Consider the following 25,152-nt stretch of genomic DNA (forward strand, 5'->3'; position numbering starts at 1 on the left):
AAGGTGGGCCACCTCTCTTTTTAAATAATATTTGTTTAGAAACAGATGTAGTTAAATTTAAAGTACATAGGAAAGATTTCTCAGTAAAACCTAAGGTATGAATTTAAATGGATACAATTATGCCAACATAACTACCCTCCTCTCCCCTCCCTTCGTGATGACAAACTTATTCCAGTGTTAGAATGCGTTTTTTTCAGTTTAGGTTTTGTCACTTGGAAAAGAAGTTTAAGTTAGCTGAAAAAAAGTAATCTCTTACACCAGAATAAGTGTCTACACGGTGTAACTATACCAGTGTAACTACAACTAGTATATCTACTAAAACTTTCTCATGTAGATAAGGACTTAGTTAAATCAGAACAATTTTTTTGTGTAGACAAGGCCTGAACCCTGAGCAATTGAGAGGAGCAGGGTTTTTAAATCAGTCTGGTGTTGGTTTTTGGTTTTGTTTTTAATAGAAAACCTATTTAACTCAAATTCTTGACAACCATTGAGGAAAAATAGCTTTCTTTGGGAAAGACTCAATCCTCATCCCTTCATTTGAGAACTAAGAAAATTGTACTTCAATTATTTAATGCCCTATAGAGTCCTTCAGTAAAGAATGGGAAAGCAAATCAGATCTCCCGGATATTTCTCAGGTAAAACAAGGAGCAGAAAAAAAAGTGGTTTCGTATATATTTTACATATAAAGCATAGTTAAGGATGTCTTAAGAAGCTCGGAGGCATGGCTAAAGTTGATTATTAGGCCTGTGAGACAGAGGCCTGGATTTCAACTTAGGTCTTAAACTCATCGCTGGAGCTGGTTCGGGCTAAGGGGAGGTTTAATTGCATGCAGACATTTGGGCTGAGGCTGGTGCTCGAGCTCTAGGTGGGAGAGTTCCAAAGCTTGGGCTGCAGTCCAAGCCTGAACGTCTACACCAGGGGTCGGCAACCTTTCAGAAGTGGTGTGCCGAGTCTTCGTTTATTCACTTTAAGGTTTCGCGTGCCAGTAATATATTTTAACGTTTTTTAGAAGGTCTCTCTCTATAAGTCTATATTTTATATAACTAAACTATTGTCGTATGTAAAGTAAACAAGGTTTTCAAAATGTTTAAGAAGCTTCACTTAAAATTAAATTAAAATGCTGATCTTATGCTGCTGGCCCGCTCAGCCCGCAGCCAGCCTGGGCCATTCACCTAGGCCGGCAGCGGGCTGAGCAGGGGCTGGCGGCCAGGACCCGGGGCTGGCGGCCGGGACCCCAGACCGGCAGTGGGCTGAGCGACTCAGCCCGTTGCCACTCAGCCTGCTGCCAGTCTGGGGTTCTGTACACAGGCTCCTGCCAGCCAGGGTCCCGGCTGCCAGCTCCATTCAGCCCACTGCCGGTCTGGGATCCCGGCCCTGCCCACACAGAGTGGGTACCTACCTTTTCCCTGGTTCTACCCCATTCTCTTCCTCTCTCTCTCTGCACTGAGCTGAGGGTAGGAGTGCACTGAGCACAGGGCTGAGGGTGAAGGACCAGGCTGGGGGGTGGGGTGCAGGGTCTGGCCAGGAGCTAGAATAAGGGAGAGGGCTCAGGGTTGTGGCAGGAGGTTTGGGTGTGGAGTGCTTATGTGGGCAGCTCCCATTTGGTGCACGGGGTGCAGGAGCTCCCGTTTGGTGCTTAGGATGGGGTTGGGAATGCGGGGGGGTGCAAGAGTCAGGACATGGGGTGTGGGGAGGGGCTGGGTATATGTGCGGAGGTGCAGGAGTCAGGGCAGGGGGCTGTGGGTGTGTGAGGAGGGTGCAGGAGTCAGGGCAGAGGGATGGGCGCATGTGTAGAGGGTGCAAGAGTCAGGGCATGGGGTGTGGGGGGGCTGGATATGTGTTGGGGTGCAGGGGTCAGGGCAGAGGGCTGGGTGTGTGTGAGGGGGGTGCAGGGGTCAGGGCAGAGGGCTGAGTGTGTGGGCTAGGGTCGTGGGGGTGCTCCCAGCCCCCGGCTTAGAGCGTCTCACGGCAGGGGGCTGGAGGGGATATGCCCTGATTCCAACCCCCTTCCCCAAGGCCCTGTCCCCACCTCACCTCCTGCCCGGACTGCGGCGCCGCTTCTCCTCCTCCCTTGCAAGGGCCATCAGCTGATCGGCGGCAGGGAAAGGAGGAGGGGCAGGAATCCAGCACGCTGGGGGAAGAGGCGAGGGAGGGGGAACTTGCCTGCCCTGCAGCAGGCAGAACCAAACTTCTTCACTCTGCCTCCGTGGGGGCGGGGAGACGGGTGGAAAAGAGCGGGCCGGGGCAGGCAGGATTTTTAATGGCACGCTGCTGCCTGCCGGGGTCCCGGCCACTGGCCCCGCTCAGCCCGCTGCCAGCCTGGGTTCGGCAGCGGGCTGAGCGGACCGGCAGCTGGGTCCAGGCAGGCAGCAGTGTGCCATTAAAAATTGGCTCGTATACTGTCTTTGGCACGCGTGCCATAGGTTGCCGACCCCGGTCTACATTTTACAACTAATTAAACAGCCCCTTAGCTCGAGCCCTTCAAGCCCAAGTCAGCTGGCACAGGCCAGCTGTGGGTTTTTAATTGCAGTGATGGCCTACCCAAAGTGTTACTCGAGGCCACCAGGCAAGTCAGGTACAATCTTTTGAACTCACACAGTGTTTTTGAAATTTAAAGCTGACTCTTTATTTACAGAGCTTCTAAAAATGTTAAGACTCATAGAATTTAGGCCCTACCTACACTATAACTTTAAGCAGTAAAATGGTTGGCTCTACACATGGTCTGAGTCCACATATATCATGATTAATGCTCTGTATAGTAACCATGACAGTTAGCCCCATTTAAACCATATCAGTGGCCTGGCTGGCACGTAACTGCTTTCCTATAACTAGGTTTTAGCATCTATTTTTGTTGATAAGATTTCAACTGGTGCCTCTGTAATTGTGTTAACTAGTCTTCTTTCTTACCCTATCTCTGGGATGTCCTACATTGCCTCATGCTGCTGTGTGCACGTACTTTGGCCATGTCTGAGGCCGTACAGGACAGCTGTCCATGGTTCCCCAGAATACACGGGTACAAACACAGTTAGGCACCCTGGTAAATGCACAGGTACATACACTTGTGTTGTGAAAATAGCTGCTGTGTGGGCACAACTCAACCTTGTTTGTTGCAACCTGAACAGAGGAGAATGTCATGACCTGGTTTCCGAGGTCATTGAACTCCTTTTAGCACAAGTGATGTTTCACAGGCTTTAGTATGAATCACTGACTTGGCAAAAGACGGAACTGATTTAGCTTCTTTAACTTCACCATATATTTTCTTCTTTTTGCTACTATTTTTGGCAGACATTAGTATCTCTTTCGAAATGCTGGCTTGACTGGGATTTCTTTGAGACCTCACCCCTGGAGGCATAAGGTAAAAACTCAAATACAAAGTGCGACAGGAAAGCCCCCCAAGCATCTTGTGGCTCTGCGTTAGAGATTAAGAACCAGCATTAACTTTTGACCTTCCTATTGTGACAAAGCTCCTCCTCTACCTTGGTGGGTCTTGCACTTATTGGCGGATCTGCTCTCCTTGGAGCTTCACAGCAGCCCTCAGTTTGGCCATTTTCATGAACCCACAGTCCAGGTCGACTCCTCCTGTGTCTGACCAGGAGTTGGGAGGTTTGGGGGGAACCCGGGCCTGCCCTCTACTCTGGGTTCCAGCCCAGGGCCCTGTGGAATGCAGCTGTCTAGAGTGCCTCCTGGAACAGCTGTGTGACAGCTACAACTCCCTGGGCTACTTCCCCATGGCCTCCTCCCAACACCTTCTTTATCCTCACCATAGCACCTTCGTCCTGCTTGTACTCCTCAGTCCTCCAACAGTCCGCGTTCTCACTCTCAGCTCCTAGTGCCTCTTGCTCCCAGCTCCTCACACACACCACAAACTGAAGTGAGCTCCTTTTTAAACCCAGGTGCCCTGATTAGCCTGCCTTAATTGATTCTAGCAGCTTCTTGATTGGCTGCAGGTGTCCTAATCAGCCTGTCAGTCTTAATTGTCTCCAGAAGGTTCCTGATTGTTCTGGAACCTTCCCTGTTAGCTTACTCAGGGAAAAGGGACCTACTTAACCTGGGGCTAATATCTCTGCCTTCTATCACTCTCCTGTAGCCATCTGGCCTGACCCTGTCACATATCCCCCCCTGCTCAACACTATGGGGTTGGGCAACTTGGGATGTCAGGCAGTGTACTCGTGACAAGCCATCTGCATTGCCATCGTGACTTCCAGTCCAGTGTTGTATGGTGAATTGGAAAGGTTGTAGGGACAGGAACCATCTGGTCACCCTTGCATTCTTCTCTTTATTTTGCTGCATCCACTGGAGGGGTGCACGGTCGGTCACAAGGGTAAACTGTCATCCCAGAAGGTAGTAACGTAGCGTTTCCATGGCCCATTTCACAGCTAGGCACTCTCTTTCAACCACAGCATACTTCTGCTCTCTCGGGAGGAGTTTCCTGCTGAGATAGAGGATTGGGTGTTCGTCATCTCCGACCATCTGCAATAGGACAGCTCCCAATCCTACTTCAGATGCATCTGTTTGTAAAATGAATTCTTTTTTGAAGTCTGGGGCTATAAGCACAGGGTTATTGCAGAGGGCTGTCCACAGATCCATGAATGCTTTCTCTGCGGCATCTGTCCACTTCACCATGTCTGGACCCCGGGCTTTTATCAGGTCTGTCAGGGGACTCACTCTGGTAGCAAAATGGGGAATAAATCGTTGGTAGTACCCCACCACACCCAGGAATGCCCAGACTTGCTTTTTCCGATTCGGCCGGGGCCAATTTTGGATAGCCTCTAGTTTGTTTAGTTGGGGCTTGACCATGCCTAATAATCTTTTAATTGTGACATTCAAAAACCCTAGGGTAAAGTGCAATGCATTTCCATAATTCTTCATCCAACAGACACAATGAGTACAAATACTTGGTATTCAGAGCACCTCCAAGTTTCCCTTTATTATTTTGGCATTACATGAACTGAGACTCTCTTAAGCTAACAATTATTATGTCAGCACAGGAAAAAAATTACCTCTCTTTCAGATTTTTTTTAAAAATTCTTTTAATGTAGAATCAATCAAGTAATATCACAGATTAAATAGAAAAGATTGTAGAGGTTGGAGAAATTCCAGGAGCATGAGGCTATTGGGTATTGTGCAGTAAATTTAATTTAACTGCTTTTATGTTATTAATGTATTGAAAATTTTCCATCTATCATTTTGAGCATTAAATGACAGATTTACGAGCATGCGTACACACATTAACTTTCTCATGCTTGTACCTCTCAAAATGTCCCACTAACTTTATAAGGGAAAATTTTGCTCTCAAAGTGTTACAGGAAACTCCACTGTATCATAAAATAGATTTTAATCAGCACATCTAATTACAAAGAAAAAATATATATATTTAAATGTTATATAAAATAAAGAATTAAACAGAAAGCTGACATCTTAACAGTTTGATGCTGAAAAGTTAGTTGTTTGTTTGTTATGCTCTTTTTGAATCCATGACTATTTCATATGTGAGTTTATTATTATTTCCAGCCCTTGCCATCTTTCTATTTTAGAAATCATATTTAACCTGTTGCTATTTCCTTTTTTAAATAGTTGCTCACTCCTATATCAAATTTTTACCCTATGTGAATCCTTATGCCCTGCTACCAGAATAGCGGCCTCTTTCATCTACTCTCCCAATACCTTTCAATGAGGATTTCTTATACATTCTCCCAACTAAAGAAAAAAATTAAATCAAACCACAATGTGTAAATGGGAAGCCTGACATCAAACAAGTCATGTATGCATAAGGTCTAAACTAGTTAATTATCTTGCATTTGTGATTATCCATCTCATGTTTCTTTTCATTACTGAAAAGGGACCTGAGTCATAACTACTGTGAATACATGCTTCCAGATGTTGCCAGGAGACTGTTAATTCATTATTGATTGAGATTAGCTGAACCTTTGGATTAGGTGTTTTGGACAAAAATCACTAATGTCCTTTTCAAGAGCATAAAGCAGTAGTGTTAGTACGTCAGAAACAGCAAGAATAATAAGCCAGTCTTCTAGACATAGGATAATTATTCTGGATAATGGAAACATTATAGTCAAAATTTATGACGGTGGCTCATACCAGAGTTTCAGATAATAGATATGTATAAACATAAACAGAATGCCAATTAAATTCTCATATTAAAGTACCATTTGAAACCAACTTATTTTTATTGTGAAAATTGTGTGTGGTCGCTATTGTTAGGTACAATATTACAGTATTTTAAAAAATAGTAAATAAAGCATTGTGAGATTACAGCAATAATCTTTTATGTCGGCATAATTGATAGATCATAAGAATGGCCAAACTGGGTCAGACCAAAGGTCCATCTAGCCCAGTATCCTGTCTTCCGACAGTGGCCATTGCCAGGTACCCCAGAGGGAATGAACAGAACAGGTAAGCATCAAGTGATCAATCCTCTGTCGCCCATTCCCAGCTTCTGGCAAACAGAGGCTAGGGACACCATCCCTGCCCATCCTGGCTAATAGCCATTGATGGATCTATTCTCTATGAACTTATCTAGTTCTTTTTTGAAGATCACTTAAATTCTTTTTTGTTAAGCTTGCTTTCTTGGATCGACATGCCTAACTACTGATATACTCAATCAGCTGGCAGAATTGCAGAGTAAAATCACTTTCCAGTGCTGCTTGGATGATTTATTTAAGTAAGTGTGGAAATTACGTCAAGTATAGAATCAAGATGCATTAAAACTAGAACTAGTCCTTTTTATGAATAAACCATTCAGTATCTATAAGAGAACTCCTTCTGGAGTATGACTTTTCTGTGCAACAGATCATAAATACTGTTCTGTATTTTACGTTCTACAACTTTTGCCTCAGATGGGAAAATGGGAGATGAGGTTATCACTGTCAAAATCCCGGGATTAAGGCTAGATTCTTTAAAAAACAATCTCTCTCTCTCTCTCTCTCTCTAGTACTTTGCATTTCAATAGCACCTTCCATCCAAGCAGCTCAAAGTGCTTTAAAGCATTAGGGTGAAATTCACCCACGCAGAGGACACACAAGAGCCTACGTGCCACTTAATTAGACCCCACTTTAGAATCGCAGTAAGGGCATAAGTATTGCTTACATTACTTAGGGTCTTGTGCAGGACCTCTGCAATGGGCTGAGTTTCACCCAATAATGAATTAAGCCTTGCAACACCCTTAAGTATTTCCCTCAGTTTACAGATGAGGAACTTGAGGCACAAAGAGATTAAGTGGAAGTCGTCATATCTGTTTTGAATTTGCTAGTAACATGAACTAGGCTCATGAAACAAGAAAGAGAGACCAGAGAAAAGAGGAGAAAACAGAAGAGGAGAGTTGCAGAAAATTACATCTTGCTAAACAGTGTACTCTATAAGTCATGGTGCCTGGCCTATAAAAAAAGACTGAATTCCAGTAACCAGATGAGGCAAAAGCAACAGGCAAAGGCTAGAATCAGTTTACCTAATGTAGGAAAAAATCAAATGGGAAGTAGATGTCATTAAAATACTTCTAGACGTCACCTATTTTTCAAGGACTTTTTAAGGGAAGAAATATAGAGCTTGAGTGCCAGTGAGAGATCTGATCAATTCAGCTTCTGTCCTTGTCTTTCCTTATGCTTTCTCTCCCGCTCATATAATTCTGAATTTGCTGCAATGGTGGTCACGGAGCTTCACCTTAAGCAGCAAGCAAATCCTTTCCAAAACTAAGAGAGGCTCCCATTTTACTAGTAGAAATAAGCCAGAGTTGAAGGTTGCGGCCTGCTTTGGAAAGATATTATCACCACTGGTCTTACTCCAATAGCATGCTTTAGGTAACACTTTGGAATACAGCACCTTGAGCATGAAAAGCCCTGTATGCAACCACATTTCTTCCATTCCATATGTTAGATTTCTCCTTTCTTCCTTGCCACACCCTTGCTAATTCCAAACATTAAATTGGGAGACTACAACAAATCATGATATTTTGATCCTCCCCGGCCCTCTGCCAAACTTTAGGGGGAAGCCACCTGTCCCCCATTAGTGGATGAACATCTTAGAATCAATATCGAACCTTGAATGCACACACAAAAATGCAACCTCCCTGTCCACTGAATGGAGGGGAACTTAATTTATGCTCTCCTATCCTCTAGGTGTGGGGACTTTCCATTCTATCCCTCAGCCTTGCTGGACTGGATAGAAAACTACCCCACACATTCCCTCAGTCCTCTGTGCCCTGCCTACCACTATTCCCAAATCTTGCTGTTTGTTTTTTTTTAAAAAGAGTTCTCATGAATTTCTGATTTCTGCCAGAGTGGTGTGAAGAAACCTTACTGTGAATGAGAAATAGGTATTGTGTTTAGAGTCTGTTTTCCAGACCCTTCCTCATCTTTGTGCCCTGCAGCTCAAATAGCCAGCAGGGTTCAAGAAGTCTTAAAACAATTAAAAATACTGTATTAGATGCCAGGTACACCAAGTACTGTACAAAACAGGCACTGTTGGCATTATAGACAGGCAGGGCTTTCACAACTAAATTAAATTACATTTATTTGGAATGCCACTCCCTTTGGATCAATACATACATTTAAAAACTGAAAGGGATAAGCTATGTTTTTGGCAGAGCATCAGCTTCCTGTTTTATTTCTTAATTACACTTTCTCCAGATGATGTTGGCTCCCCTCCCTCTGCCAGACTTCCCATTGCAGGTTCTCACAAGGATATTAAAGAATAGAAAGCACCACCTTCATTTATTGGCTGTCAGAGCAAGGGCTGCAAGGATATGTGAAGTCGCCTAAAAGTTTTCCATTGAGGGATATCGGATCCTAGAAGCACATTTCCTTCCTTGTTTACAATAAAGATATGTTACTGTGTTCCTTCCCGTGCAAATCTGTACGCTTCTTTCTATTCCTGTTTGACATCTCTGTGTTGCTTTGTTTAATTTGTTGTTGTTGGGCTTTTTAAAAAACACACCTGCAAAACTGAAGTGCTACAGCCAGCAGCTTTACCAACCGGTGCTTAATTTCTAAATATCCAGGTCATTTTCTATTTTCAGGTCTCGTAACATCCAGAATCTGCAATGACTATGGGGGTTGTCTACAGGAGGCTTTGATTTTTTTCTATTTCCCACCATTGCTACTGCCAATTCAGCCTGGGTATGGCAGGATGGTCACCAGCATTTTAACCACCATAACATCTAATCCACCTCAGAGCAGATTTAAATCAAACAGTGGTTAAAATAAAATGTTAAAACTAGCACTGCTTTTTTTTAAAGATGAAGGGCAAATCTAAAATGAAAACCGAGCTAATCCCAGAAATATATGCTGTCTCCAGTGTAACCAGGCTGCAGGAGGCATTCAGCACAGAAATGTACATATCTTTTTAGAATTCAAATTTCAACTACTTTGAAATTCTCTGGCACTTTCATAGGCCTCTACACAGAAAAGTTACACGGATTTAACTGATTTCGTTAACCGCATCACGTGTGGACACTCAAACCAAGACGGGGAAATTTGTATGTGTAGTCAAGGCTTTAGACACCTAAACCCATATTTAAAGCTTTCATACACACAAAAGTTGACTCACATCAATTATAGTGGCATAGCAGTACAACCAGTAACCTGGATAGTCACACTGGACCAACTCCCTCAATCTGGATGCAGTAATACCAGTATATGCATGTGTTTATGTATGTATAGCAGTATAACTTACTCCTGTGTGGAAGGCAAATAAGCTATACCAGTATAAGGCACCTTTATATTGGAACAACTGTATCCAGACTAGGAAAGCGCCAGTATAACTATTTCTGGTGAGTTTGTGTGTGGAGGGGAAAGGGAAGGGAAATCACACTCCGAACTGAAATAGCTATACCAGCCCAAAAACCTGTGAACAGACCAGGCTCAAGATACCTAAGGAGCAGGCCTGATTTTCAGAGGTGTTGAGCAATGTCATTGGGTTTGAAATCTTGGCTTCAGATTGCCATTTAGCTTTAACAAAGACTCTATTAGTGGTTCGTTCCAAAAGCAAACAAAAGACTAAATTACTTTAATTTACCAAATGTTAGAGACATGTTGTTCTAAAACTTCTCTTTTGTTTCTTTCAGAACAACATGTGCTTTTGCTCTGGTATGGAAGGTGCAAGATTACATGGGTTGATTGGAAGCAGAAGAGCAGATGGATGAAGAACAAGAGTTTTCTTTGTTTATGTTTTTTTAATATTTTAAAGGGAAAAAATATGACCATGAAAAATGAACCCTGTCATAAGACTCACAAATTCGTACTGTCACTAGGGCCATGAGACGCTCTTGCTGGTTTAATTATTTGAGTATTGTGTGCTGACAGGTTCTGACTCAGCTACCATGTTAAAAATAGTGGTGCGGCCTCAGTGGCACAGGTGGCTTGGGGTAGCTGCTTGATAACAATCCACCTGAGACCCTAGGTAGGTGCTCAGGCATTTAGCCCGATCTGCCTTGGCCACACTGCTATTTTTAGTGTGCTAGCTCAATCAGATCTAGACTACTTCTTTCTGAGCTGGGAATTACACCCCCCAGCAGCAGTGCAGATGTATCCTACAAGTTCAATCAGGTTTTGTTACTGGGCTCTGACATTCATTTGACCTGGTTCTAACACACGTGGTTTTGGCCACATGGCAGTTTTTGCATAAGAAACACGTCAAGCGTGTTTGTGCATCGGCCTCTGTGTAACAGTGTTGCTGGAGCTGGGTTGGTCCCAGGGGATTGGAGAAATAAGGTGGGTGAGGCAGTATCTTTTATTGGCATTGTGGCCTGGAAGCGTGTCTCTCTCACCGACAGAAGTTGATCCAATGAAAGACCTCGCCTCACCCACCTTCTCTCTGTGTAACACACTCTCTCTAGCAGCCGTGATGCAACGAGTCACTGCACTCTACGCTTACTGTGCAGAGGGCTGGGAGGAGGAAAGACTGCTGGCCTAGATGCACAGACATGACAATACAGCAAAACGGCTCCTCATCACCTTGCTACAAGAATACCAAGCCTACGCCACTGGTAAGGGCACTACAGGGTTAGCTGCCATACACACTAACCAAGAGTTAGCTGTGCTGCATCTGAACACAAAACATGTCACTAGCTACAGGCTTGGTTAAAAGTTGATGTATATAGGGCAGAAGGGTTCGTCTAGATTATAAAAATAACAGTTCAATAATCATTTTAAAACTTGCTCACAGTTCAGCCATGCTATGAAAAAGTTCAGCCTGGCTACGGTGAGCTGAATTAAAACTTATGCCAGTGTGTTGTGTTCTTGCCAGGCCTAGCCTGGGTATAAATGGGCTAAATATAAAGTTTTTTGCTTATGTCTTTTACCTTGAGCTACAAGATGGCTTTTAAATTTCAATCTAATATCCACATAGGTGGGACTGAACCATATTATCTCTTTATGGTTCAGGAAGTGCTGTTAATCTGTATTGCCGTTCTCTTGGGTTTTTGGGCCTTACCTATACTAGGAAATTTTTGCAAACCTTTCCCACTGTTTCACACTGTCATTCAGCTCCAAAGTCAGAAATGTCGGAAATGCTAGTGTGGACTATCTGCTGGTGTTTTAAGCATTGCAATACGTACAGCTTCGCCAAAGCAGAGTTAGATGAAAGGGTTCTTAAAATGCCAACAGCTACTCCATGCCAGGGCCCCTAACATTTGCTCCTGAGGGAATTCTGCACAATATTTTAAAATATTGCAAAATTCTGCAAATTTCATCTGTCAGAAAATAAATGTGGAGGCTCCAGTACGGCAGTACAGGCCACTGGCTGCATGAAGGTGGGAGATCATCCTGCAGCCCCCTCTCCACCCTAGGACATGGACTCAGTCGTGAGGCTGCATCTGACCCTGACGTAGCACTAGGGCTGGGCCTGCCCCTCTGTACCAGGTGTGGGCAGGCAGACTCAGCCCAGCAGGATCCAAGGGTAGAGGGGCTTACTGTGGAGGGATCCACGTGTGGGTTGACAGGGTTCTGTGGGGGGCAATCTGGATGCGGGTGGCTCAGTGGGGGATCTGGATGCACACGGGCTCTGAGGGGGAGGAGGGGGAATGAGGGGTGCCCTAGGTGAAGGTGGTTAGGCTTTAGCGGGGGGGTCTGGGTGGGGGGGTTATCGGGGCATCCTGGTGCTGAGGCAGTGGAGGCTTGGTGGGGTGGGAGTCTGGGTGCAGCTGGTTGGGGCTCAGTGGTTTGGGGGTCTGGGTGCGGGAGGCTCATGGGGATAGTCAAGGTTCAGGGGAGGGGGGAGTTTGTCTGGGTGGGGGTTCGATGGGCCTGCTTAATGGGAGAACCCCAACTGCAGCTACTGCTGGCCAGTGCTGGGGACACTGCACGTTGGGCTCCCACTCCCCACCCCCGATTCCCCTATCTCCTCTTCTCCACTGCCCCCTGCCCCATCCGCTTCCCCTACCCACTCTCTCCTGCCCCTCCCCCCTGCCCTACCCATCCCCACTGCTTCTTTCCCCATCACCTCACCCTCTTCCCCCACCCCACCCCTCTTGCCCTACCCCACAACAGGCACTCACTGTTGTACAGACAACAGCACACAGAAGAGGAGCACGACCAGCACTAGGACCCAGAAGGCGGCATGTAGTTGCAGAATCATCAGAACTGAGTGTCACCCTCCCTCAGCCGGGCAGCTCTGTGCTTGCAGAAATGGAGGGGGGCAGTGTCACGTGACCCCGTGTATCCCCTATGCCTCGCCTCTGTTTGGGGCATGGTTTCCCTTTGCTTCCCTGTCACTTTCTGCACAGAATTCCCCCTGGAGTAAACACTGGAGGTGAACTATGGCTAGTAATGATTGGAAATCTATACAGTTTCCCTGCAGGAGACAAGTCCTTTTTATAAATGACAACTTCTTAGTCTGCAAGTTCTTCAGGACAGGGATCATTTCTGTTGTACAGTGCCAAGCTCATTAAACAAATGCATAACCACCCACCACCTCTGAAAGATCTCATGGGACTCCCAATATCATGGAATTTGATTTTAAGCAACTTTAAAAATCGCAACTTAAAATTTATCAGAGTGCTCCCACCTATTCAATAGCGATTACAAAAGGGTTTTCAAACACCTGAAGAACCTTATAAATCTCACTAGCAGGTCAGGGGCACTCAAACAACAACAACACATAACAGACGTCATGAGGCACTGGCCAGCATTTTTACTATAAACAGAAAGTATTGTTACTATAAACAGAAAGACTCAACAGTTAGAAGTGCCACTGATTACACTGAAATAATATGAGAACTTCCTTTTACTACACTGATGGCTTGAAAATACCATTGCAATGGAGAAAGGGACTATTAGAAGTTATATCACTATTGCAAAGCACAAATCCTTATTAGGACCTACATAATGAGTTTAATTTTACAGAATAATTGTGAAGTAAAAGCAGACAAAATATAGACTACAATTTGAAAAAGGACAAGACACTGAAATTTTTTTTCCCCTATCTGGTCTCAGACTGAGAAATTTCAGTGTAAAAGTTGTATGTATAAAAAGTCCAAAATCAGGATTATATTGGAAGCGATCTTATAACCTAAAGCAGAGAGGCATTGCTTTATTACAGCTTCAGGGCTCTCTGCAGGGAAGTATCAGTAAAATTGCAGCTCTTGTTGGGCCATTAGAGTCAAAGAGAGTCCTGCCACTGACTTCAATGAGCTTTTGATCATGCCCACTGACAGACACCAGCACCATTCGCAGTCATGGAGATAATGAAAGAGTGAATGGTATTTCTTTTGGGGGAAAAAAGAGAGTTAAAGATTTGCAAATTTTTCACCACTATTTTACTGAAACTCACACTTGCTAATATCTGTAATACATAACTACCCTACTGTCCACCTCTCTTTCCCCATGGAGAGAGAAAAGCTAAGAAAGAGGATGAAAGCTGAAGCTACGAAACTATGAGCATGCCAGTCCTACAAAGACTCTATCCAAGCAGAGTCCCATTAACAGGGCCTTAGGCCCTGCCCTTTGCCTTAGTTCATACTATAACTTTGTTTTATTAAACACGTAATTTCATAATTTGTTAGAGGAGCGAATGAAGCTGTGAGTGAAGTACAAAATCTGCATTGCAGTCACTGCACCACACACATCAGATTTTTAAAAAACTGAATCCATCAGAACAGATCAGAACACCATTTTTCATTGTGCCCTTAAAAAGCAGACTTGCCATCAAGGTTGTTTTTTTTTTAAACTCACAATATTTCACGTTTCTTTTGACAGACTTCACACTTAACTACATCTTTTCAGAAGGAGAGTTGATTCAGAGGAAAATGCTCTACATTTCTGTTTAAATTCAAGGACAAGTAGTAGTAAGTCAAATCCATTTCCATAAGAGAACTGCAGAACAGTGATTTAACAACTGTAATAATGATCCACTGTTTATATAAAGTTACTCACATATGAAAACTCCAGATATTTGTGCATGGGAAAGTATAAACTTCTGATACTACCCAGCAGCTATTTTTAGTGGGTCATTCTCCTTCCCCACCCCAAACTTTGGCAACAAGTCATGTTCTGAAAATATCAGGACGGGACCTTGAAAATTTGTGAGGACTTAACCCCATCTGAAGCGCAGAGGTGCATGTGAATGACAGACTTAATTTTATGTAATTTCTACTCTGAAAGCAGGATTATCTCCTCCCCTCTCCCCCCCGTAACCATAAATTCCAGTCTCTATCCTCATCGTGCAGTCAGCTTTTACAGGACTTGCTCTGTGGCACGTATCTGTGAAGTGCCTTCCAGCTTTCTATAGGCTCCCTTATCAAGCAGACTTCTTGTGATCTGGAACTTTTCCCTAGGCAGATTTAAGGTCATTGCTCCTGCTGAAGAGCTACAGTAAGAGGACGTTTCCTTCGCTTTCATGCCTGTGACTGGACAATAGTCTCCAAACCTGGGATCTCCAGTGGATTACTCCAAGTTGCCTCTGTGACCATGACTTTCAATGACAGTTACGTTCCAGCAAAAAACAACTGAAATGTTCACCTCAAGAGTGAAATTTGTGTATGCAGGAAACACAGCCTTCTGGCAACTGACCCTGGAACTCATTCCTGAAAGACATCAGGCTGACTTCTAACTTCAGTGCTTTCAGAGCAAAACGTAAATCCCACCGAGCCTTCCCACAATAATACAATCACAAAAACAGTCCAGTACACGGAACAGAAGTGAAAGAGAAAGAAAAATGCATTTTTGTGCACATGACTCATGATTTGTGGGGGCACCTGATACTTCAGTGGTGAATTATATCATCGTACAAGATAGAGAGATAAATGGCATTGAGACAGAAGGCAGTGCTGTTCTCTCTTTTAGGAAGGCGGGCAACACAAAAGGAAGCAATCCAGAATAATTTACTCTTAAAGGGAGAGGCATTTGGCTGTAGCCTCCTCATAACAATAAGACTATAGCAGTTCAAGTTACAACAATACTCACATGAGTCCAACACCTGATCAGATTTCTAAATATGTACAGGTAGGTTCACCTATGAAACTGGTTGATCCCTTAGAGATCCTGCTAACAGACAACATGGTAGGTCGAAGGCCTCCACCTCAGTTTATATATACACAATTTGGGTCTCATTCTCTGATGTCCTCAGCATCCTCAACTCTGACTTGCTTCAATAGGCATTGAGAGTGTTCTGTATGTTGCATGAGGCACTCAGCAAGACTCAGCTTGTAGTGACTACCAGAAAGTGAGTGGGGCAAGAAATTAGAACTCAGTAAGAGAGCAGAAACACAATTTAGACAATCTGAACAACAAAACCTATAATCTCTCCTTGAAACTCATCTAGTACATGACTTCACACAGGTAGCAGTGAACCCAGTGACATTAAGATAGCACAAGTGAGTCAGGTTTTTCCTTTATTGCTGTCTTAATATTGATAATGGAATAGGTTTGGGAGGAGGAGATTAGGCTAGTGTGCACCATTTCACTCTAGTCCTTCACAGGAACATAGGAACTGCTGTACTGGATCAGATCAATGGTTCATTTAATCCAGTATCCTACTTCTGACAGTGGCCACTATCAGAGGCTTCCAAGGAAGGTGCAGGAAGTGGACAGTTATGGAATAACCTACCTCTATGAGAAGTTTCTTCCTAACCAGCAACCTCTAAACCCAGAACTGTTCAGGGGAGACACCCCCTTCCCCTGAGGCGCTAGGACCTATGTGCTATTCCACCTCCTACCAGTGACATAGTCTTGGGGAAAGAAACTGCAGGGAGGAGTCAGCCAGAGACTGAAGACAGAAGGGACACTGGTGATGTCAGAGTATCATTTAACAATTTCAACAGGACAGTCTCTGCATTATGGGAGTGATGGTTTGCGCCAAACCCCTTCTACCTGCTCCTCCCTCACAATCTCTTCCCCTCAGCATCATCTTCCCCTCATAATAGTCTCCTTCTGCTCCTCCCTCTTTTCCTCTGCCCTATCCCCCTTGCCCATGGTTCTCTCTTTTTCACCTTATTTTTTCATGTAGCTAACCCCACAGAACCAAATACCACCCATTTTAAAAAAATCATGGCACTAAAATGATATTTGTAGACCAACATACTGTTCTCTCTGCTTGTCTGTAATATCCCTTTCTGCCCCATGTCTCTTTAGCTTGTAAACTCTTCAAGGCAGGGACTGTCTGCTACTGTGTTTGTACAGTGTCTAGGCACAACCCCATTCTTGGCTGGCCCCAGACACTGAAATCATAAACCTATCAAAAAAACCCCAACCGTTTATTTTTCAGAGATTGCAAGGCAAGAAAGGATTGTTGTGCTCATCTAGTCTGTGCTCCTGTATAACACAGGCCATTGAACTTCTCCAAAATAATTTGTAGGTTGGCTTGTGTCCTCAAGCACTAGGGTTTATATTCCTTTCCAACTCTGAACTGTTTTAAACTTTTTTAATCTTTACAGATGTAGCTCTAGGGTTCCATTTAGTCATATAAATACGTGCTATTCTTTTTAAAATGCTGCTCAGCTCTTTGCCACAAGATATCATTGACACCAGGCATTCCACAGACAAATGGTGCATTATGGAAACAAAAATATTTCCTTTTACTTGTTTTAAATGTCTTGCTTTTCAGTTTAGTAACTTCTTGGATGTCCCTTTGTTTTTGAATGATAAGAATGGGCCCTACCATTTACCCTATCTATCTTCTTTTCAACATTTATTACTTTGATATCATTATAATGTCCCCTCTTACTCACCTCTTCTCTAACACAAGTACAGTCCCAATCTTTTCAATCTCTCTAATTCTGGAAGTTTTTCCATACCTCTAATTATTTTCACTGCTTACCCATGAATTCTTTCTATTCCTATCAGTTTTTTTAGACTAGATGACCAGAACTCAACACGGTATTGCAGATGAGTGCATATAATTATTTTTTATTTTCAGTTTTATGACATCTGTCATAAATATAAAAGGAAGGGTAAACACCTTTAAAATCCCTCCTGGCCAGAGGAAAAGCCCTTTCACCTGTAAAGGGTTAACAAACTAGGATAACCTCGCTGGCACCTGACCAAAATGACCAATGAGGAGACAAGATACTTTCAAAGCTGGAGGGGGGAAAAACAAAGGGTCTGAGTCTGTCTGTGTGATGCTTTTGCTGGGGACAGAACAGGAATGGAGTCTTAGAATTTAGTAAGTAATCTAGCTAGATATGAGTTAGATTATGATTTCTTTAAATGGCTGAGAAAATAAGCTGTGCTGAATAGAATGGATATTCCTGTCTTTGTGTCTTTTTGTAACTTAAGGTTTTGCCTAGAGGGATACTCTATGTTTTGAATCTGACTAAACCCTGTAAGGTATTTACCATCCTGATTTTACAGAGGTGATTCTTTTTACTTTTTCTTCTATTAAAATTCTTCTTGTAAGAAACTGAATGCTTCTTTTCATTGTTCTTAAGATCCAAGGGTTTGGGTCTGTGGTCACCTATGCAAATTGGTGAGGATTTTTATCAAACCTTCCCCAGGAAGGGGGGTGCAAGGTTTTGGTGAGGATTTTGGGGGGAAAGACGTTTCCAAACGGCTCATTCCCAATAATAAACCCGGTTAGACGTTTGGTGGTGGCAGCGAAAGTCCAACGGCAAAAGGTAAAATAGCTTGTACCTTGGGGAAGTTTTAACCTAAGCTAGTAAAAGTAAGCTTAGGAGGTTTTCATGCAGGTCCCCACATCTGTACCCTAGAGTTCAGAGTGGGGAAGGAACCTTGACAGCATCCTAACATTATGTTTGGTTTTAATTGGACAGCTGTTGCATACTAAGCAGTGAGTTTCTTTGAACTATTCACAAAGATGCTCAAATCTTTTTTCTTGAATTGTTAGTTAATGCAGAACCCAGTGAAGTATACAAAAGTTCACATTGTTCCTACCGACGTACATTACTTTGCCTTCATCTCTGGAGATTTGAAAACATAATTAGCTTCATTAATTAATGAAGCTGGGTTCAATTACCTCATGCTGGTGCTTATTTGTGCCCAAAACCACCACCACCACTTTCAGATACTGCCTATCTGTTTTCAGTGTTGTTGTAGCCCTGTTTGTCCAAGGATATTAGAGAGACAAGGTGGATGAGGTAATATTGGTTATTGGACCAACTTCTGTTGGTGAGAAAGACAAGCTTTCAAGCTTACACAGAGCCTGAAGACCTGAAGAACTCAAAAGCTTGTCTCTCTCACCAACAGAAGCTTGTCCAAAACCCAGTGTTGCCTCACCCACTTTGTCTATCTATTTTGGAAGAACTTGGGGATATAGTATTAGCAGTGTGTGAGAGAGAGAGATGCATTGCAAGAGATGCATGAAGAAGTCTGGAGTGCACTAGTTGCATTATGCTTAACTCAGAGCCAACAACAGTGTCTCACTTTCAAGAGCTCTCAATGCACTCACAAATTTAAAAGAGAATTCAATAAATAACTAAAGGAGTTTTGAGAAAGACGTACATGGTGGTATGCTTGACATATATTTATTCTTGTCTACTGCAGAGTTGGTAGAATGCCACTGAATACCATAAAATGGGTCTTAACAATTCCCTTGGTTAAAAGGACTTTCCTGAGATAATGTGGACAGGGAATTAGCTTTGCATTTAGAACTGCTCCTCTCCCCTCCAGTCCCCAATTAATGGTTCCTGAAACAAGTTATGAACCCATATAGAAAACAATTCTAAATATAATATAGGAGGAGGATTGTGTGTGTGCCTGGGGCTATGGGCACATGTTTTTGAGATCCCCCCCATTTCCCCTTAAACTGCTAAACTAAACTAAGTCAGAATGGTGGTAGGTTTCTCCCTTCTCTCTTTTTGATTCTCAAAAAAGTGAGTTCTTTACTAGTACTCAAAATTAATGTTTAATCCATGTAACTTACTTCGATGAACCTGTTTATCATCATTCAATTAATGGGTCTTTATTAAAATCATCCCTCTGGATGCTACAAAGTTCAGATTCCTACCTCTTCAAATTGTGGTAATGGTAGTCTTTTTAATTGTACCAGTACTTAAGGGCCCCCAAATAGAAATTAGAGCCCCATTGTAATAGGCATCATTCATATAAATAGTCCCTCCCCAGAGAGTTCACAACCCAGAATTTAGATAATATGCCAAAGGTAATAAACAAGGGGCAACAGAATGGGACAAGTTAACAAAAGAAATGTTTTGGCTTGGGCCCATCTTTAGTGCTGAGGAAGCTGTTTTGCTGACGATGGGCTTTGCTAATATCCATAATGGTTTGATCTTTTCAGTATGTTCAACCAAAAACTAATCCTTCTGCCAATAGTTTATAAACAAAAGCACCTAGCACATTATATAAACACACACACACAGACACACTTTACCTGCAGTATTATGAAGAATATCATAGAAAATCCCAAGTGAAACGACCCAGGAAAACTTTATAAAAGTCTCTCTTAAGGTGCCCTTGAAAGCAGTGCTATTTTTAATGGGTTGATACAGGTTTTAAAACATTAATTACACAGTCTCCAAGGATGATAAAATAGTAACAGCCAACTTTTAACTTGTCAAATTTGGTATTTTTTATTAATGTCACTGGGTTTACCTTCTGACACTGTTCTTTTTATATTCTATTTTATGAAGTCTAACAAATTACAAGAAAAGCATTAGACAACTGTTCAGGGATTCTATCTTTGAAACCCTCCAAGGGCTGGTATACTGATTTGGCTGTCATGCAAGTAGACAGTGTATTAACTCACCAGCTCAGACGAAGCAATTTGTGATACAGTAGTTATAGATATATATTTTTAAAAGTAAAACTGAATCTCATGGAGAGAGAGATTAACTCCCTTTAAAGATTAACAGCAATGCTTTTGCAACAGCTGGCAAATGTCTGCTTAGTGTTTCTCCCTTACTACTACACCAGCTCTGACCTTCATTAAAATGAGGGCACAGTGTCCTTCACTGATGCACTGGGGACTTTTAGAACGTTTCTTTTTGCTGTTACATCATTTAATTCCACAGCTTGTTAACAGTACAGAGACCTGAACCCCTTTATGCTGACATAGTCAAACTCAAAACACGGTTGGTCATTTACATCTGATACTAGCCACCAGGTGGTACATTTGGTTTCACATATGGGAGCAAATTAGTCACAGAATACCTTATAAATTCCACTTCTATTACCATGAAATTGTATATTTCACCTTGAGTCTGGAGTTATATAATGGTTAGGTGTGACTCTACACCCCAGGGGAGTACCCTGTAACCCATATTCATCATGTGTATATAATTGTGATTTTTGCATATAAAGCATGCCTTCTAAGGTATCATGGGAAAGGTTATGATCTGCTGAACCCCACTGTTCCATCTAATATGTACATTATTAATGCATATGAAGTTATAAGATTGTGTTGTATAGTTGTCACTAAAATATGCTGTAGGTTTGGCAAGCGCCCAGATATTAGCTCCCCAAAGGCAATAACCAGGGGGGATAATTGACGATCGAATGGGTGTCGAAAAACCATCAACAGCCGTTGTCCAGCAAGGGAGCTACAATTCAATGACTCACCTGCTCAAGGCCACAGCAGGGGAATTGCTCAACCTTGCCTGGGGACTCAGCAATGCTCCACCAGACATACCTGGACTTGTGTTCTCCACGCACATGGACTAAGAGTATAAAACAGAACACAGTGGCCACGTGCTTCACATTTCTCCTTCCCCCATCTATGCTGCAAGCAACAAGGACACTCAGAAGACTGAAGACTCCAACAGAGGAAACTGGGGTTTCAAGGGTGAAACCTGTGTACTATGAACTGCAGTACCCAGTGGGGTGAGAAAAACTGCACAATATAGACGTTGCCCAGTCTAATCGGGTTGAGAGTTTAGAGTGCATGCTTATATTTTCTTTTCTTTTGGTAATCACTCTGACTTTTTGCCCATCACTTAACATCTATCTTTTGTAGTCAATAAACTTCTTTTACTGTTTATCTTTACTAGTGAGTTTGCCTGAAGAGTTTGGTAAATCTGTTCAGGTTTATAAAGGCTGGTGTATATCCACTTTCCATTGATGAAGTGGTGAACCAATTAATAAACTTGCACTGCTCGTCTTGAGCAGTGCAAGACAGTATATTCCTAAGATACAGTGCTGGGAGAATTCAGCTGGTGCCTTTCTCTGTGTGATTCATGAGTGGCTCTGGGAGCATTCATGCAATCTAGCTGGCTGTGGGGCTCCACATGCGGTTGTGATGAGTGGTAACAGCACCTGGAGGGGTTTGCTGCTTGTCACTAGCAAAGCATTTTGTGAGGGACAGCCCAGGCTGGAGAGTTAAGGGGGCACAGCGGTCCCACAGTCCCAGGCTTCACCACAGGAATCCCATCACTTTAGGCATGGCAGAATTTGATTTTTTTATGTAATTTTGACAGACATTATTGATTTTTTAAAAGATTTTTGTTTAGATTATTTAAATTTTCATAGTTGTGGGAAATTATGGGGGAATCAGACAATTGTGGTTTCAGACTTATTTAACAACAGCAAACAGATTAAAAAAGTTAGAACTTTGTTTTAACAGTTATAAATTGTCAACATCCCATGTCAAAATATACAAAGTAAATATCCTCAAATCAAACTCTGATAAGTTCTGAAGCAGCATTTTCTTATGTTGCCTATCTGTAAATTTCAACTACCATTTATTTTTTCACTGGGGTTTGTACCTGTATACTGAAATTGACAATTACTTATACTTACTGAAAAAAACTAATCCTTCCAAGCCTAACAATGGCATATACTGGTACCCCATTTAAATCCTGGTAGTTAGCCATATTCAGGGGCTTATAGATTGTTTCCATTAGCAGGAGAAACTGATGGTGAAGTCAGGTATTTCTTTGATGGCATCGTGTTTATCGCCACTAACCCCAACTCAAATGATCCCAAATTTTGGTCACTAACCCCATCCTGTACCCTCCAGGGGGCCACCAAATTGCAAAGAAATGTGAATTTTAGAAGACTTAGAAAGGTTGAACGTTAAACAAAAGTTGTGACAAAACTTTAACCACAGTGGCAGTGCCATACCACTGTAATAGTAAATAGCTAGTTTGCTATTTGGGGGCAGACCACTAGCCAGTTAACAGCAAGATTCACCAGTGACTATGGCAGCAACTTAGCAAAACAGTCAGGTGACATCTTTATATACTAGCGTTGCCAACTTTCTAATCACACAAAACCAAAAACCCTTGCCCTGCCCCCTGCCGCTTCTCTGAGGCCCCACCCCCTGCTCACTCCATCCCCCTTCCCTCCGCTCGCTCGCTTTTTCCCGCCCTCACTCACTTTCACCAGGCTGGGGCAGGGGGTTGGGAGAGGGTAAGGGTTCCGGGGTGGGGCCAGGAGGGGGTGCGGGCTCTGAGGTGGGGCCAGGAATGAGGGGTTTGGGTTGCAGGAGGGGGCTCCAGGTTGGGGCAGGGGGTTTGGGTGCGGGGTGCAGGCTTTGGGAGGGAGTTTGGGTGTGGGAAGGGGCTCAGGGCTGGGGTCTGGGAGGGGGCTCAGGGCTCCGGCCAGGCGGCACTTACCTGAGGTGGCTCCTGTAGGCAACCGGCATGTCCAGCTCCTAGGCGGAGGGGCCAGGGAGCTCTGCGTGCTGCCTGCGCCCGCAGGTGCTGCCCCCCGCAGCTTGGGATGGGGCCGCACGCGGGGCCCTTGTGCCTGCCCTTGCACCTAGGAAACAAACATGCCGTCTGCTTCCGGGAGCCACACAGAGCCAGGGCAGGCAGGGAGCCTGCCTTTTAGCAGTGTTGACCAGAGCCCCCAGGGTCCCAACACCTGACGCCTGGCAACCCTATACAAATCCACACAGGAAAACATTTTAAAGATGTTTTTGCCGATTACTTTCATACTCTTAGCAAAGAAGCTGAGAACATATAAATCAATCATCCTATGAAATGAATGTGGAAATTATTCGGGGGGGGGGGAGGGGGGGAGAAACAGCTCCTGCTGTATCCTTAATGATGCCACGCATTGCAAATCCATCCACCAAGAACTTGTACATAAATCACGTTAAAAATTTCAAGCTACAGGAACCCAGATTAAGCACTTGTCTTTTTGCCTTTTGTCTAGTGACCCACATGGAGACATTCTGACTGTTAAATGAGACTTTTAAGGCTTATTTTTCCTGGTGCACAATGCAGTAAGTAGATGAAAAAGTAAGTTTTAACGCAACTTCTAACTACGTTCCCTGCCTTGAAAACAGTCTCCTAAACTTTATCAAGGCTAGCTATGAAGGTTTGCCTCTCAAGTTTTCAGATATTCGTTCTCAGTAGTATGCATTAGAAAATGTAACATTCATTAAAACTCCACTAGTGTGTATGTGTTCCAACATTTAAAAAGTTTTATCATACTAGATGAACAAAACAACACGTGAAGAAAAACTTATTTTCCCCTTGTTTATAACTGATTGCTTCCAAGAAATGACTCATCTGCATGTTGCAGATTCCCATTATATTGAGATCCTCTAATACTATTACAGGAAATAATTTTACTACAGTATTTTCATTATCTGCTTTTTGGAAGCTTCCTTTTGATAAGTCCTTAAAATGGTATAGTTATGTGTTTAGAATTCTGAATAGGCAAGCACAGACAAAAAGGCACATAATGGTATTATGGTGACAGTAAGTGAATGTAGTTGACCGGCTTTAAATATCCACTGTACCATAAATTATAAATAACTAAAGACAGCAGTTGCAGGAAAAGTTGTTTAATTAACTATATCAAGGAATAATTTCCATACCAAGAATCTGATCTTTTGTATCACTGGTATGAAGTATGATAATTAGTGCAGTAGAAAGCAAATACTCTTCAAATTGGGAACAGTTATACTCATAGGCAGGTATCATTTTAGCAGGGAGATCTGCACAACTGCTTTGCTTTAATGATCCACATCATTCCAGCTATTCAAACATTGGGTTGCTAATTCCTGGAAGGCCTCTTCACAGTACCAATGCGTATCTTCCTCTGCCATGCTTTTCACAGGTGAAAATTCGTCATGCACATAAGTAGATTATGCCCGGTAAGCCTTTAATCACCCATATTATTTTAACTATGTTATTTGTAGTCATGAAATAATCCAGCCCTTATTTCTTAAAATTCTAGCCATAGTATTTGACTCACCGACCACCAGCTACAAAGAATTCTACATCATTATTGCATACAGTGAGAATAATTTGTATGGGTATGCAGATCTTATAAAAATTTTTAAATTTCAAATGGTTTCATCTTGATGAGCTTTAAAGTAACTTTACTTTATCAAGATTTAGATTTCTTTCCTCCCTTAGGGGCTAGCAAAATACAGATTTTCTCAAATAACCAATCCAAGGCTTGCCTAGCATGGGTGACTACCCATCCTGAATTGGGCAGGATAGTCCTGAAACACAAAGTTCAAGTCCAGTTCCCAGGCTGAATGACTCTGGGACAGCATTTGTCTCAGATTTCCTGCAGTGCCGCTCTGCACCTGCCCAAGGCTCAGGGGCGGGGCCAGCCTCTTCCTGGTGAGGCGGGGAGGCTGAGGTGAGCCTTAGCTGCCGCTCCCCCCACCCCCATTTATCATGAAGCCTCGCCCCTCTGCTCCTCCTCAAGGTCCCACCCCCTGGCCAGGCCAGAAACCTGAGCTGAGTAGTAGTAAGAGACACCCAGGAAGCCCAGGCCACTGGGGGGGAGCCCCAGACCCTCCACCTGCCCCCTGGGCAGTTTGCCCTGGGGG

The 25,152-nt window shown here is 43.1% G+C and overlaps 1 protein-coding gene across 6 annotated transcripts in view; it reads right to left on the reverse strand.

Annotated features, from left to right (window-relative positions):
* The window catches only part of COMMD1 (copper metabolism domain containing 1), a 149,222-nt gene that overhangs the window by 29,481 nt on the left and 94,589 nt on the right, over positions 1-25,152 (reverse strand). The window contains exon 3 of one of the 6 annotated variants that reach the window (XM_077814061.1): positions 22,970-23,114. The exons of the other annotated variants lie outside the window; for them this stretch is intronic. Coding sequence (XP_077670187.1) covers positions 22,970-23,114 — 145 coding nt within the window. The remainder of the gene's footprint in view (positions 1-22,969; positions 23,115-25,152) is intronic. 6 annotated transcript variants of the gene reach the window in all.

The sequence above is a fragment of the Eretmochelys imbricata genome, chromosome 3, assembly GCF_965152235.1.
Source record: "Eretmochelys imbricata isolate rEreImb1 chromosome 3, rEreImb1.hap1, whole genome shotgun sequence".
Classification (NCBI taxonomy): Eukaryota; Metazoa; Chordata; order Testudines; family Cheloniidae; genus Eretmochelys; species Eretmochelys imbricata.